Source organism: Neopelma chrysocephalum, unplaced genomic scaffold (assembly GCF_003984885.1).
Source record: "Neopelma chrysocephalum unplaced genomic scaffold, ASM398488v2 Primary Assembly neopelma1_91, whole genome shotgun sequence".
Lineage (NCBI taxonomy): Eukaryota > Metazoa > Chordata > Aves > Passeriformes > Pipridae > Neopelma > Neopelma chrysocephalum.
In genome coordinates, this window is record NW_020897753.1 from 2,497,160 (window position 1) to 2,513,045 (window position 15,886).

The 15,886-nt window shown below is 41.3% G+C and overlaps 1 protein-coding gene across 3 annotated transcripts in view; it reads right to left on the reverse strand.

Annotated features, from left to right (window-relative positions):
• Positions 1-5,882: 5,882 nt before the first annotated feature.
• The window catches only part of SLX4IP (SLX4 interacting protein), a 70,478-nt gene continuing 60,474 nt past the window's right edge, over positions 5,883-15,886 (reverse strand). For all 3 annotated transcript variants that reach the window (XM_027693405.1, XM_027693406.1, XM_027693407.1), the window contains 2 exons: positions 8,833-8,942; positions 5,883-7,677 (listed from right to left, as the gene is read on the reverse strand). In XM_027693405.1, coding sequence (XP_027549206.1) covers positions 6,861-7,677; positions 8,833-8,942 — 927 coding nt within the window. In that variant the 3' untranslated portion in view covers positions 5,883-6,860. The remainder of the gene's footprint in view (positions 7,678-8,832; positions 8,943-15,886) is intronic.

The following is a 15,886-nucleotide window of genomic DNA, read 5'->3' on the forward strand; positions in this document are numbered from 1 at the left end:
TTAGTGTTACTTTTTATTTTAAACTCACTTCAGAAGGAGGTTTCCACCGTGGCTGTGCTACCTTGGTGGGGGGCTGCTCTTACTCTTCCCAATCACATGCCTGGAGCCTCGTCAGTGTAGTGCCTGCTGAATGGGAAGTCAACAAGATTAGCTTCATCTGACCACTTCAATAATTCCCCATCAAACAAATCCCACGAGTATTTATTTCCCTTTGTTCCCTGGCTTCTAAATCTGCAATAAAGCAAACACGGCGTGTCCAAAAAAAGCCACTTAAAGATGATAGAATCTTCCACCTGCCTCCGAAGTGCAAAGCCAGGCTATTCCCTGAATGCTTTCCCATGCTTTTAATGTTGAATTAACCATCACCCTGATGTCTGCTGTTCGTGTGGGTCTCAAATGCAATGATACAGAAACAACTACCTCCTTCCAAATGGCTGAAACATACCTGAATTGGTAGGAATTTGAATCTGCCTTCCATTAAGCAAAAAAATAATTTAAAAAAATAGAGCACTTGCAATTCCTTGGAACCTACATTTGCCAGGCTTCTTCAAAACCTACTGAGGCAAATTCTAATTACAGACTTATTCGTTGCACGTAGTGACAAAGCTGTTTAGGTCTCTGAAGACTCAGTGAAAGAAAAACCTGAGTTCCTCAAGCTTCAAAAAAAGTCAGAGCCCTGAGCACAGTGTTCATTTATTTACTTTCAGCCTTTCCTGTGCTCCAAAGTGCTCTATGGACCAGGCAGAGGTTTTGTTACTGCAGAGCTCCTCCACACACAACTTGCTTTTCCCACAGAGCTCATTTCATTGCTACCTCACGGTGTTAGAAAATTAGAACTGCACGAGTTGTACAGAGGCAGGGAAGAAAATTCAGTGCAATCGCTGTAATGGTATTTATTAATTAACCTCATATCTCAATGGTAGCTCCAAAACTTGCACTGGTGAATGTAACACAAAACCAGTCCTCCAAAGCCCAGATCCACCACCACGCTGGGGGCTGGTCTAGGAAGTGGTTTCCGTTGCCATGAAAATAAATAGAAACACGAAGTTTAAGGCTTCCCCGTTACAATACCAAGGCACATTTATTTTTGTGGAAATCGTTCTTTGCCAGTTCATACTTTACTACTCAGGGAAGACACATTCTGTCTAGTCAGGAGAAGTTTCCCACTGCTACTGTGTGTTTGTTCTTTGGATCCTTCTTCATCTAAGGACTGAAAAATACGTGTTTCCTGAGCTGCCAGTTAAACACAGGCACTAAAATAAAATAAATTAAATAAAATAATATTTCTCCCCTTAGCACTCTCAGCCTTGCTCTACCTACAGCTAATTGGACGTGCCAGATCTGGGTTTGGTTCAGCTCAAGCACGGCCACATCAAAGCTCTGCACCTCCGCATGGAAAGGGCCCGTCTTACGCAGAGGTAACTGGGAAAGGTGCTGATGGTGCATGTTACATCAGCCTGAGTGCCAGTATATTCCTGTCACCAGGGGAACACCAGCCTTGGGAACGGCTCCCTCTGCACTACTAACAGGAGCCAAGGGCAGCCAAGAGCACTGGGACACCTGAAGCCTCAAATGTGAACCAGTTTGGGCCCCAAACACGAGACCTGCACCTTCAAGCCACGGCACTGATAAAACCGTTTTCCCTTCCACAGACACACCACAAGTTCATGTTACTAACCGGCTCCCTGCCAAGCTAGAAAAGGTACAAGGTTATGCTCTTGGTGGATCCTTCAAGATTCCTGATTCTGCTCCATATCCCCAGCCCTGAGGCTGAATCCAGCCCTGCCTCCCCAGCTCTCCGGGGCCCAGAGCACTGCCCCTGCCATCTGCAGAGTCACAAGGCAGAGCCTTCATGTTTTTGGGAGTGCATGCAAAGATGAGAAGTTCTGACAAGGGAAGTACCAAATTCAGCCTTTTCCACCCCAGAAGATGGAAGTGATTGCGTAACCTCCCCCTCTCCTCCTAAAGGAAGCAAGAATATTTAAGTATATTTAAGACTTTTTTTGGCTTCCCCTTTTTTCAGTGGCCGCCGTGTTATTGTTTGCCAGTGCACACAGAGTTTGCCTGCAAAGGTCAGTGATTGCTCCCAAAAGAGGGGAAAGCGGTAAAATAACCATGCAATGATTAACTCCAAATTGTGGGAGAGAGGAGGAGGAAAGGGGTGCAGGATCTGAATGGTTCAGCAGCTGCTTCCCCAGCACTGGGGCAGCAGCGGAGCCATGTGGGATCAGACATGGGCATCAGACCAGAGCTCCAGCCCAGATCTGCCAGTGAGCACCTTCCCTGTGATGTGCAAATTGTTTCAACCAGTTTCTCTACAGGGTGGAGAAATAAATCTCTATTCCTTTTATTCCAGAGCTGTGAGATCATATTAATATTAAAAAGGGGCATGCCCGGCTCTAGAATGAGAGCTTAAGACACTTTTCTTTAAAGATCTGATGCATAAATAAAAAAGATAATTATGGTGGCAGCACGTAAAGCAGTTATGGAGCTCTAGAGCACCAATTCCTGCTGCTGTACTAAAGGATTTAACTCAGACAGAATGGGAAAAAAATCACTGAAATCCTCACTCACACAAGGTGTGTTTTCAGCTCTCACAGGAACAGATCCCCAGCTCTGGAATAATTTATGTGGATAGTAAAGCAGGTGGGACAGTTGTGGTTAATTCCCTGGGCAATTTCCAGGTTACAGGTGACATGCCCTGTGACACTACACCATTTCCACAACTCTTTTAGGATTTCTCAGCATAAAACAAAGAGTCCCCATCTAAAAACGTCACCTTATTGCCACCGTGGAAAGCACAAGGCCACGCACTACCAGGTTCCATTTTAATTATCTGGGGGAAAAAAGGTGGACAGAAACACTTGAATGTGTTGACTCAAGAATTTGCAGTACAAGTTCCTTAACCAGCTGGCTTTACCTTGGAAAACCTCCCTCAGTGCTGCCCCAGCCGTCAGGATAAGCACATGCGCCTCCCTCCCGGTTCAGCTGCTTTGATATCCCTCTGATGAAAGGCTCCTGGGCTGCTGTTCCCCCAGCCCACATCTTCTCCTTCACACAGGTGAGGGGAAGCCATTAGTGCTCATTAGAGAAGAAAAAAAAAAGCACAAAGCAAAGAAGTGAGGAGTGCCTTTTATTAAAGCTAATTTCTGAGGCCAACCCACACTTCCCACTGCTGGCAAAGAGACTCGGTATTATTGCCTCTGTTTGCTGCAGCCTGTTTAATACAGGACAAAACCTCTCACTGGTACTGATACAGCCAGGAGATAACTACTCAGAACATGCAATCTGGGAAAGTCTATATTTTACATCTTTCTTATTCCCACTGCAAACAGAAAAATATTTCCTCTGTTATTTTTTTTCTTTAGAAAGAATCCATTTTCCAGTCAAAAACCAATGGGATAAAAATGTCAATTAAATCTCAGCCAAGGTGAGAGAGAAGGAACTCCCTGACCAAATAAATGGCTCCTTAACACCTCACTTGGACAAAACCTTCTGCAGCAAGGAAAGTTTGGGTTCTTACCTGGCAGGTAACACCATAATTAACACAAAGCTTAGTGCTCACAATAACTCTTGGGATGCTTTAAACCTTCCTATGGATCAACACTGGGCAAGGGAGATTTTGCATCAGCTGCTTCCTCTTTATAAATGATTATGTTAAAGGCTGGTCTGGCTTTTGATGTGTGTTTAAACACAAAAGTTCACTAAACAAATATTTTTAACTCCTTTGATGTAAAGAATAATGGAAACAATCATCTGCACCCATAGAAAGTGTTTCTCTAGGAAAGGGCTGTTTCACTATCAGCAAAGAGCACAGACCAAATGAACCAGATGATTCATCAAAAATAAAAACCCACCAAAGCTGGCTGCTTCAAGAGAAAAAACTGAACAAAAGATACTGTTTCTGTGCTTCAGTGGCAGTTTCAGAACAGAGTAGAGCCTTAAACATTCCTTACTTTTAAGAGAAAGGTGTGCTTATGCTGCTCAGAAGCAAACTGGTAAAAGAAAGCCACAGCCAAGGTTTGGAAACAGCTCAGTTTCCAGCTTCTTTTTTCTCCCTAAACCTGATTTAGGAAATCAGGTTTGTGGTTCAAAAGCATGTCAGACCACACATCTGCCAGTCCTCTGGGTGCAGCTGATAAAGAAAAAGCAAAGTCTGAGAAGAGACCCTGGGCTTAAAATAGAGAGATAAAGGACATGACAGTGACACAGCCTGAGTGTCCCAGCACCACCCAAAGCACCCACCAGGCTGTTACGAAAGTCCTGCTGCACAGACAACAGAAACAACAGTTCTGAGCAGCAACACCACCTAAAATCCAGAAATGACCATCGATTCAAAGCTCTTTCCCTGAATAACTGCATTTCTGAGAGGATCCAAGACACGACTTTTTCAAGTAATGAAGCTCTAAATACACAGCTCCAAAGAGCCTCGAACCCAAAGAGTCAGTGAGGGCAGCAGGAATGATGCAACTTGGCACTTGTGAGAAAGTTTGATGTATCCAAGCCCCCTATAATGTATGGCATTCCTTTGTAAGGGTGCAGGCAGGTATCTTATCCAGTTAAGATTACGAATAAATTGTAATTATAAGGTTAAACCACATTTAATAACGTTATGGGATGATAAAAACTATATGTGGTTGCCCTCTGGTTTCTGACACTTGAGTTATCTATGCTAAAACTTGAATATAAACTATCAAACTATTTTAATTACTCTAATTTTTCTGATAAATACTTCATTAAATGTCCTTATACCTCTCTCAAGTCCACCAAAAAGGTGTTTTTTACTCCCTTCCTGGCCCAGTATCTCCAGTCCATAAAAAAAGACAACAGTAAACATACCTCAAGCTCTTCTTCCTCCAAACCAGGTTTTTTGGCAGCCTTGGTTTTGCTGTTACTAGGAAAGATCTCTTAGCAGAGCCTGAAGCTGGGTAAGGATTAGCAACCTGACTGCAAAGCACCGAGAAACATCACACAAACGGCTGAAAGAAAAAAGAGAACACGTCCTCTAGACAAATGCAGAATCCTTCTCTCTTTACAGCAAGAGCAGAAATTATCTCTTGTAGAAGGAAGCTGTACAATCAACCGTGCCTTGCTGTCAACTGCTGAGCTGCAGCTCTCATCAGGACCAGTGTTACACCACCAGCTCTAATGCTCATGGATGTGAATCATCTTCTTAACCCCAATGAGGATATCCACAGTCCTAAGGAAATGTCAGTGAGATTTTTCTAAATTGCTTTAGATAAAATCACAGAATTGTAGAATATGCTGAGTGGGAAGGGATCCACAAGGATCATCAAAGACAGCCCCAAGAATCCCACTCTGTGCCTGAGAGCATTGTCCAAATGCTTCTTGAACTCAGACTGGGGCCCATGACCACTTCTGTGGGGAGCCTATTCCAGTGCCCCACCACCCTCTGGGGAAAGAACCTTTTCTTAATATCCATCCTAAACCTCCCAGATAGTTTCCTGCCACTTCCTCAGGTCCTGTCCCTGGTCCCCACAGAGCAGAGATCGGTGCCTGTCCCTCCTCTTCCCCTCACAAGGAAGTTGTAACTGCAGTGAGGTCTCCCCTCAGTGTTCTCCAGCTGAACACACCAAGTGCCCTCAGCCGCCCCTCACACGACTTCCCCTCAAGGCCCTTCACCACCATCATGACCCTCCTTTGGACACTCTCTAATAGCTTAATATCTTTTTATATTGTGGCACCCAAAACTGGCACAATATTCAAGGTGAGGCCACCCCAGTGCAGAGCAGAGCAGGACAATCCCCTCCCTTGCCCAGTGATGCTCTGCCTGATGCCCCCCAGGACATGGTTGCCCCTCCTGACTACCAGGGCACTGCTGATTCAGTGTCTGTGGTCACACTGATTTTAAGAGAATTATGAAAGAAAATTGCTCATAAATTTATTTTACACATTTATAAAAGACAGACATGAAATAAAGTTACGTTTCCTTAGCTCATTAGCATATAAATTTAAAAAGCAGCATTAAAAGGTACCGTGCAATGAAAAATGACCTCTATCCTAAAGTAAGAACTAACTGGGGTATCACTAACACATGAAAACCACAATGTTGTCCTTGCACACAAGCAGGGCCTGATTTTGAAAAATAAATGCGTGTCCATTTGTTTATGTCTGAACTTCACCCCAGAGCAATGTTTGCACATCCAGGTGTAACTATATAAATCTAAATATATAAACCCAACCTTCATTTTTCCAAAGACTGAATGCATGATTGCTTGTACCCACAACGTGGGCTAGAAATAAATGTTCATATCAAAACTGCACAAGGAGAAAACTGCAGTTATTTCAAAACCTCACTGAAAAAGTGGGCCTCAAATTATCAGCTATTAATTCTGGTTAAAGATTTATTTGAAATAAGCTCAATTTGCCTTATTGATGTAAAGATCATGTGAATAAACCATGAACTTTCTAGTACAAAGGATTAATTTTTAGTAAAATAAACTATGTGTTCAGAAACAAGCAAAACACTGAATAACTGCAGCTGCTAACAGACCAGGAAAGGGGTTTTATTTTGCTGTCATCAGCTGATATGACTTTTTAATAGCACTGAAACATACCCAGAAACAAAGTTTTGCTTAGTAAATATTGAGATTTTTCTTTCTATAAATATGACACTGGCTCATGCAATATTAATGTCTAATTCGTAAAGACTTAAAAGGATTATCCTCATTATGATTCCAAATTACTAACATACTTAGTTAACTAAAAGTTCTTAAAATGTCTTCTCTAATTTTGATTTCGTATTTTTCTGATTTTCCATAATTTTGAATTGCTTCCTACTTTTTGCTTACACACAGATTTGGGTGACCACTTGTGCCATCAAGGTAATACTCCAGATTTTATGACTTCTTAAGCCTTCGAAGTTTTAACTTCCTGAGACCATTTTCAGCTTCTTTTTTTCTTTTTTGGGGAAGCTTCTCTGAAGACACAGCTTGCAGTTCTAGACTCAGTGATGGCATCACAGGCAATCCTTCAGTGGCTGTGCTTGGCTCATTTTGGCTTGTCTGCACTCTACTGTTCCTCACAGAAAGAGGCTGAGAGGGTTCTTTTGTCGAAGTCAATGATTGCTTGTCAGCTGCAGTCTTTGCCCTGTCTTGCTTAGAAAACAACCTGGAATTACGGGGGATCATCTCCCCCAGGAATGGACCCAAACAATCAGCATTGCATTTACTCACTTCTGTGTCAACAGAAATTAAAGGAGTCCCTTCAGAGGACACTTTTTTGCATTGCTCTAACTTCTCCTCTGAACCACAGCTCTTTAGTTGAGCCTGTGTTTTGGTCACTTTTTGACTTTGTTTTGGACCCAGCAGTGCTGACTCAGAGCTGCAAGGAGGGTTCTCACTTAGAAGACTCGACTCCAACCACTCCAGAGCGTGAGGTTTTTGCTGGCTGCTAACATCATCTGCCTGTCTCTGATTAACATAATTTTCCAGCTCTAAAACAGGAAGCTCCAAGCTGCTCCCAGCTGTATTTGTGCAGTCCTTCAGCAGGCCTGGACTGCGACGTTTCACATCAGAGCGAGGACTGAGAGAAGTTTGACAGTCGCTCTTTCTGTTCTCTGCCTGTGAGTCCACCGAGCCAAGATACACTTTCTTGGAGCCCTTGCTGATTTGAGGTTGGCTTGCACCACTCTTCCTTGTTTTCGTCCTTTTCACGCTGCAATAAAAAGGAATTTTGTTTTTTAAATTAAAAAAAAGAGAATCTTTACCGCCTCAATTTGCCCTTCTTCCAAACCCTGAAACACCACTAGGGCCACCCTCTTTCTGAACATGGGAAAAATCCCTGTATATCATCTTGACAAGCAGCAATGTTTGTCTAGTGTGCATAATATCAAGTGTTATCCATCTGATTTTCCACTGCACTAGGGGAGAACCCTATTTATTAATGACTAAGCCATGAAGGAGTGAGTTCACATTCTATTCCAAGAGGCAGAACTGGATTCATTACAGATGTTAAAGGTCAACACAGCATAAGTATATTGAATTCCTTCCTGCACTGGCTTGATAAAATAGCATTTCATAAGTGCCTAAATGATTCCAAACCATTCCCATATATCCACATGCATAATGTATAGCTACAGGACAGAGGGGGCTGGCAAGGAGAGGCAGTGAGTGTGTCTCTGTGTGAGAGCTTCTAATCTCTATTTTAGAATGTTCCTCTGGAATTTTTCCCAGGACATTTCAAAGCGTTACTTCGGAGTTAACCACTACTCATCTCGTATCAAGCTCGCTCATCTGGGAAGGACTTAGTTAATGCAAGTAGATGATATTCTAAAAGGAATTATACAGGAAAATGGGATCACAAGGGACCTGATGGAGTGTCAGTACATAAGCACCCCTTGGCAGTGCGTTACCTACAAACCCAGATTTCACACAGGCCATAAGATCAACTTTAAGCCCAAGTACTGAGGCTGTATTTTGAACCTAAAAATGTCACTTTAACTGTGACCAGTGGTCCAGTTTCTCAAAATGAACAAAACAATATATCTGCAAAGTGTTTTTCACCAGATTCAAGCATCACATATTTATTTTGGCTCAGAGCTTCATTTAAGGAAAAAAACAGCCTGTTTTGATTCTGCCCAGCGCTATGTGAGATATCTATGTGGGTTGTAAGAGCTTTCTCCACGCTGTAAAAAACTGCAACAATCATTTTATGTGCTTATCCCCACTAGAGTAGTAGTCTCTTGGTAATTTAAAACAATCTTTTGTAAAACAGTTTGTATTATTTGAAATTTTATTATATAGGCTAGATCCTACCAACCCAAATTTTACCCATTATAAATTCAAAAGCTTAGAAAGAATAGTGACATACATTCTTTTCAGGATGTCTTGCTTTATTTGTTCATTCAGACTGATCTTAAGCTCCTTGTTCTCAGCAGATTCAGTAAAATATTCAGATGTCCCACTGGAAAGTTCTTCTTTCTGCTCCAAAAGAAAACACAGGTTTAAAACATGACACATCAAGCTATGATTATTCAACAGAAAACTCCACTTCTGATACTAAGACTTACAGCTGTTCTTTATTATTTTGATCTGAGCAGTCTAAGAGAAACAATTATTTTTAATCTTTTAATATTTGGGAGTCTAGTCAGCGCCCTCCCCTTTCAGACTCCCGACCAACATATTTCATATGCTAAAATACACCACAAACAAACAGGACTGCAATGTAAAGGATGGAGCTTTCCAAACCAGCCTGAGGAAACTGCTGGCAAATATTTGACATCTTTGTGGCTCAAACTGTGACAAATGCCAGGAATCTCTCTTGCAGACAGGAGCATGTTTGTCAGTCAGTTTTTTTTCTGAAGAGACTGACTGGCGCAGTGGTCTCTACGCTTATTCTCCGAGGAATTCCCATAGCTTTCCATACTTAGGAAAAACATACGGAGCGGTATTCGCTCCCTGAAGAAGGCAAGGGTTAAAACTTTTAATTCTAACATTTAAACTCCCAGACTGTAGTGGTTGGCTACTACAGGACAACAGGGGAATTCTTTCTGGTCTCAGCTAACAGCAGCACCATGGTTTTACATAATACGAGGTTGGGGCGAGCGGGAGGGAAGGAAAATGCTCTTTTTCTTCAAGCTGTGAGCATTTCCTTTCACAATGAAACAATCTCCATCAGAGAAGGGCCATTTGCTGACTTCACTATTAACTACCACATACTCCAAAAAAGTATTATCTCCCAGGCTATGGAGGAGAGGAAAAAAAAAAGTGGTAAAGGCAAGAAGAGAAGAGGCTTTGTGCATCTCCTTGGCTTTGACAGCACTTTTCTCCATCAGCTTGAACGAGGCAGCCTCTGACAGGGGCTCAGCAAACACAGGGAGGGCTTATTTAGCCCATTCCTTGCTCTGTGCCATGAAAAGAACACACTGGAACCAGGTGGTACGGAAGAACCTGTAGAGGCACAAAGCCAAAGCCTGTACACCACTCCTGCCGGGAAAACGCCTCAAGGAACCTGTCACTTAGGGGAGATTAAGCCCTGCCCGTTTTTATTTCTGTTTTAAAGGAGATGGGGGGAACCTCTATGCTCTTTCCAGAAGAAATAGCCAGTGAAAACAGCTTCCTGTTTTGTAAACAGGAGGGTAGTCAGGCAAAGAAATAAAGCCATTTCGGCACTTAAAACTACAGCTGTTCAGAGCCTCCTTTCAGAGGCAAATCCCGAAAATGTGTGTGTGTGTATTGAGAGCTGCATCAAGTGCTGTCCACTAATGGTGCAAGGAGTGTGTTTACAGCAGGCAGAAAACACATGGGACTTACATGCAACATGATTTCAACCCCAGAAATCAAGCTTAACTAGTTTAATCTGAGGCATTAATTGCTGCTTCTATTCTTGTTACAGGTAGATTCCCCTAATTTGACTAAATACGTTTTCGTACTTTGTAAACTATTAAAGACTGGAATATTATTAAGATACTCAAGAGTTTTGCTAATTTTAAGACAGGCTGCAAAGCCTGGAGAAACTATTCTGATTTCCAGTAACAGTCACACAACTTGGACTGAAGGCTCTTGCACAATCCTCCTGCATCAAAGCAGCTGGAGAGCACTGACACTTGGCCAGTGAGCAGGAGCCCAGGCAGAAGCACTTGAGTTTCTGCTCTAAGGTGAATTCTGTTAAACCTCCTTCAGTCCTCAACACAGCCAACTGTGCCAGGATCCCCAGCCCAGTAAGGGAATCCTTGTACATGTGGAAAGCAGCACTTGCTACAAAACCCAGGGGATAACTGGGGGCAATTCCTGTCCACACTGACTCCTGTAGATCAGCAACAAACCTCAGTTCTAACTTGTATCTGGTATGAAACAGGGTGGGAAGAGAGACCCTGGAGACAGGCAAAGGTGACCAAGTCATGTCACCTGTGAGTTAAATCAGACTGGAGTTAATTCTCCAGAGGTGAAGGACTAACACATTCCCTCACCATGCTATCATCAACCTTTTGTTTTGCTTTCAAATAACTTATCGCACAAAGCGGTGACAGAAAAGGGTTAAGGCATCAAAAAAAATTAAAAATCAAAATGATTTATATGTGAAACACTTCTGAACATGCCCTCTAAGTACAGTAGATTTTCCCCTCGGAACCACACCCTGTAAGTGCTGTATTTTGAGAGCTGAACAATTAACATAAGGCATATGAGTCAGTCTTTGAAAGACTCTGTGGGAACCAGAGAGCCTTTTGCTATTAGGAGTGATGTAAACTCCCTAAGGCTGGAATAAGTCCACAATAGAAGGCAGAGAGAGTCATAAATAACAACAATGGGCACTCCATATACTACTAAGACACTCAGCCATTATTGGTGATACTTCCTTTATTTTCTTTATTAGACTTAATAATTTTAGTTAATTAAAAAAAGAAAAAAATCTCTCTCTGTTTTGGGAATACTATTTATTTCCTATGGGAACTTCAGGACTTGTTAAAGAAACAAAAAAAAGCTAATCTGCTCTCATCCTGTCTAGTAATCCCAAATTCCTTTTAGGCAGTGAAATAATTAAAGAAAAATATTCCAGGCATAAAAGGGAGGACAGCAGAAGCAGACATCATATAAACAATGACACCATGACAGAGAAAAACGTCAAAGCACCGCCAGACTTGCGACTCGACTCTGAAAGAGCTGCAGGGAGTGGGATTGCTGCTAACAAATTAAAACCACATTTCTTGGCAAATTGTTAAAGACAGACATATTTACATTTGTATAGAGACTGGGTGGGCACAAAAGATTAAAATGCTTCTCTAGCCCTTGAACTGCCAAGTTCTATTAGAAATATGTGCTCTTAAAACCCCGGGGTAAGCTCACTCCTTTTTGTCACTAAAACTCGGCAGAGAAGGGCCTGCAGAAGTGAAGCTGACCAAGCCTTACCAACCATCCTGCTCATAACACTGGCCTCCCCAAACCTGATTTCTAAAATCCTTAGTACTTATCCAAAGAAAAGTCTGGGAGGAAAAAACCTGTATCAAGACCTAGAGAGAAACACATGTTAGGCACAGAACATACTTCATTTAAGGTTTATCAAATTGAAAATTCTTTTTTTTTGGCTATCTCACTCAACTTACTACTCACTCACATTGAAAAAGAAATTCTCAAAAATGTAAAAGGGGTCACTGCCACCTCCAGTTCTCTCCAGGGCAGCTGAATTCAGCATTAAATACCTGTTAAGGAACTCCTCATGGATGGGCACTTGTGAGGAACCCTTACAACTCATTACCCTGAAGAAGAGTGAAAGGTTTTGGCCTTTTCAGCCTGACAATAAACTCATACAAATACTGATTATTTTTTTTTTCCAGTCTAAGGCTGGGTTGAAAGAAAACCTTCCAAACTGAACAATGCTGCCCCCCTTTCCTGCCTTCTCATCTGGTGTCATACTTTCTAGTTGTCTCTTACTCTTCTCAGTGGCACACACTTCTGTACCAATGAAGTCATCATCATTATCATGGCTAGGCTTCACGAACGAAGATTTGGGCCAACGAAGTAACACTAAGAGATAAATAAATTTGATGTCTGGTTAACCAAAAAAAAACCCCAAAGACAAACTACACTGTTTTTAAAATGCATTTATCAATGTGGCTCATCAAAAATACTCAGTAGAGAACATCAAGGGGTTCAAGAAATCAAATTTTCTATCACAGTGGCAAATGGGAGGGGACTATAAATATAATATTGTAGACAAAACTATGAACTGAAGTATTATGCCAGGCACACATAGTAAAACTGAAAGTAGTGAAATCAATAAGACAGAAACCCTTATTTAGGGGAGCTTCATGTAAGCTGGCAATTGCATGATTTCTTTAATGTCACTCTAAGCCATCTCCAGAGCTCACCCATCAAAGATAACCTTTAGGTTTCAGAGGTGTCCTAACAGATGACTGGCAGATCAGAGAGGTCAGACAGGACTGCTGCCAATCTGATAAGCAAAAAAGGGTTCCTAAAGCAAGTGAGGAGGCTTGTGAGTGAAGGATGAATCAGATACTCTAATCTAACTGATAAAAAAGTGACAGAGACAGGACTTTGGGTCTCGTCTCCTGCCCTCTCCCATCCCACATGAAGGAAAAGCTTCCCACAGTTTCACAATGCAAATTTTTTGCATTTCCAATGTAGTGATGCATCTGTCCTGGCAGATGAACTCCAACCACATCATAAAACATTCACACAAGTTTTCCAAGTACAGAAATGGATCCTATTTTGAACCTGAAATCCAGTTCTTTGATCGGACTTGCGGAATATTGCTCTGCATTTTAAAGTTGACTGTCCTGCTCTCAATGTCAGTAAGTTCCAGTAAAAACCATGAAGGATCATTCCATGTTACACACTGGAGTACTTTGTTTTTTCCTTTGAAATAGGTATTTTTAAGGAATGCTGGTGGTTTTCAAAAATTCTCCAATTTCAATCTGGAAAAGAATGTAACAAACTGCATTTCTCTGGAGGAGCAGAACTATCCAACTTACCCATGGCCTAGCACAGAAAGCAAAATCAAACTCCTGGATCAGTGCAGTCCTCATTAGCTACTACCAAATTTCATTTTAATTAAGTTTTTGCTTGTCTGCACTGTTTAGTCCAAGAGTTGGCCCCATCTGTTACAAGCCCCTGTGATACACATTCCACTTTCTCAACCTACAAGGTGTGAACCCAAGTTTCTCACTCGGTACATAAGTCCTGGCAACTCCAAACATTCCAAAGGTCCCCAAAGCACCATCAGATTAGCTCAAAGCATGTGACTTCTATGAGAAAAATGCCTCCTTCCTTTTGAAGTATTTGGTTCAGATTTTAACTGTATATTACATACAGCAGGAATCCCACACTATCCTGAATGTAAGAAATTCAGAGTTCTCTAGATTTGCATTTGAGCAGTTGCAAGAAAATAGAAAAATTCCTGCTGTAAATGGCATAGAACAAATAAAATCTGATACTCCACAAAACCTAAAGTTGCAGGGGGGGCTTTTAAAAAATTCAGACCTATCTGTATCACAGAGAGCAAATACACCCATCACACCTTCTAAAGGCACAGAAGGTGCTCCCGAAACAACCAATTTATTTACATACCAAGGAGCACGTGACACATGCTGTGTGCATTTGCTTGAAGGCAAGAAGTGCTAAAATTAATGTTAAGTAATTGAGCTATTAATCATTCTGATTTTATATGCTGATGCTACAAGACTTAGATTCTATCTTCAGAGAAAGTGTCCACTGATAAGAAATGGAGGAACAGACAACAGCTTTTCAACCAAAATAAAACTTCTCTCAGTGACACTGAAGAGAAATCTAAAGCATATTAATGGTGTAATTTTATTTTTTTAAAAGAAAACCAATGTCTCGTAAGCAGGCAACTTAACTGAATTCAACTTTGCATTTACCTTTCCAGATACAGCAAGGGTTATATGACATAAGGGTTATATGACATAAGAGAATACTACCTAGAGTACAGGATGTACACAGGACCATGATTCATATACTTCAAACTTCATTACTTACAGAAAAAAAAAGCTGGAAAAAATGTATAAATTTTAAAAACAAATTTTCTTTTTATGCAATGACAGTGTGCAATAACACAGGTCTTGGAATGAATAACTAATGCTCTTCATCTTGCTGGTTATACAGAAGCAAAATAGATAAAACAGGCAGAACTGCACAGCTCAGGAGACAAATAATGTTCAATAATGTAATGTTTTAACTTGGTTTCCAAAACAAACACCACTACCACCACTACCCTCAAGACCCTCAAGATTTCTGAGCTTCCACTGGTGATCTGCCCCTCCAAATAACTTAAATCACTACAAATGTTCAAAAATCGTGCCATAAACTTTACCATCATATATTTCAGCTTCCTGGTCAGTCAAGTTATGACCTTCCTCTTAGTTTTAAGAGATTTCTGCTGAAGGCTGAGGAACAGATTGCTCTTTAAAACAATTAAAAAAATTCAAATATTTTTTGTTCAACAGAAATATAATGAATTATTATCAAAGCCTGAAGTATTTTCAACCTTTTCAAGTCCTACAGCCATCACAATCTTGCAGATGCAGTACAGCTAAGTAAAACATTCAGCTCACTGCAGCTTTAAACACAATCCCTGCCAGCCTTGCCCCTGCCCCTCTGTCCTCTCCAAGTCTGCAGGGGAAGGAGCATCACTCAGTGCAAAGCACAGAATCAGCTCAAATCCACATGAACCACCAGCTTAAAGCTGTGACAGCAAGAGACTGAGAGGGGGGAGGAAAATGAGGGAGGTGGAAGGATGATGACAGATGATAATATCTTAAATAACCACCAGGCTTTGACAAATGAGGTCTTGTGAACGCAGCTAAGTAGTTGCATTTAAATCAACTGGAGCACTCATATAAGAAGCAACTACCAAAATCAGGCAAAGATTACTCAATTTGTCCCTGCTTTTTGAAGATTGCTTCATATGGAAATCATTTTATGCGCTTAATCTTTTATACTGCAGCTACAGGGACCATCTGTATTCCTGCTCTCCTTCACCTGGATTTTGCATAATGAGGTACATAATCTTTTATTGAAGATGTATTCCACTTACTTGTTGGCTTTAAGACAATGAGTATTCCTTTTTATTTCATTCCATATATACTCTAATATTCTGTCTGGTTTTCCGACAAATAATGCTACAGAACAAAGGTTTTCAAATCAATTCCTTGCAGCAATATCTTGGCCTTTTTCCCTGTGATCACACAGTTAATTCACTCAGCAGTTGCATGAGCACTGCAATTGCTCTTTTCAGTAAGGATACTGTGCATTTATCAACAGATGATTTTCATTTACAGCCCCTCTACCCAGCTCTGGGAGGTTTCTCTGAAACTCTCCACAGCCTTCTCCAGCCTCGGCTAATTGAAATAATTGTGTCAGATTTCATTTCATCATCTGTCCACTTCTCT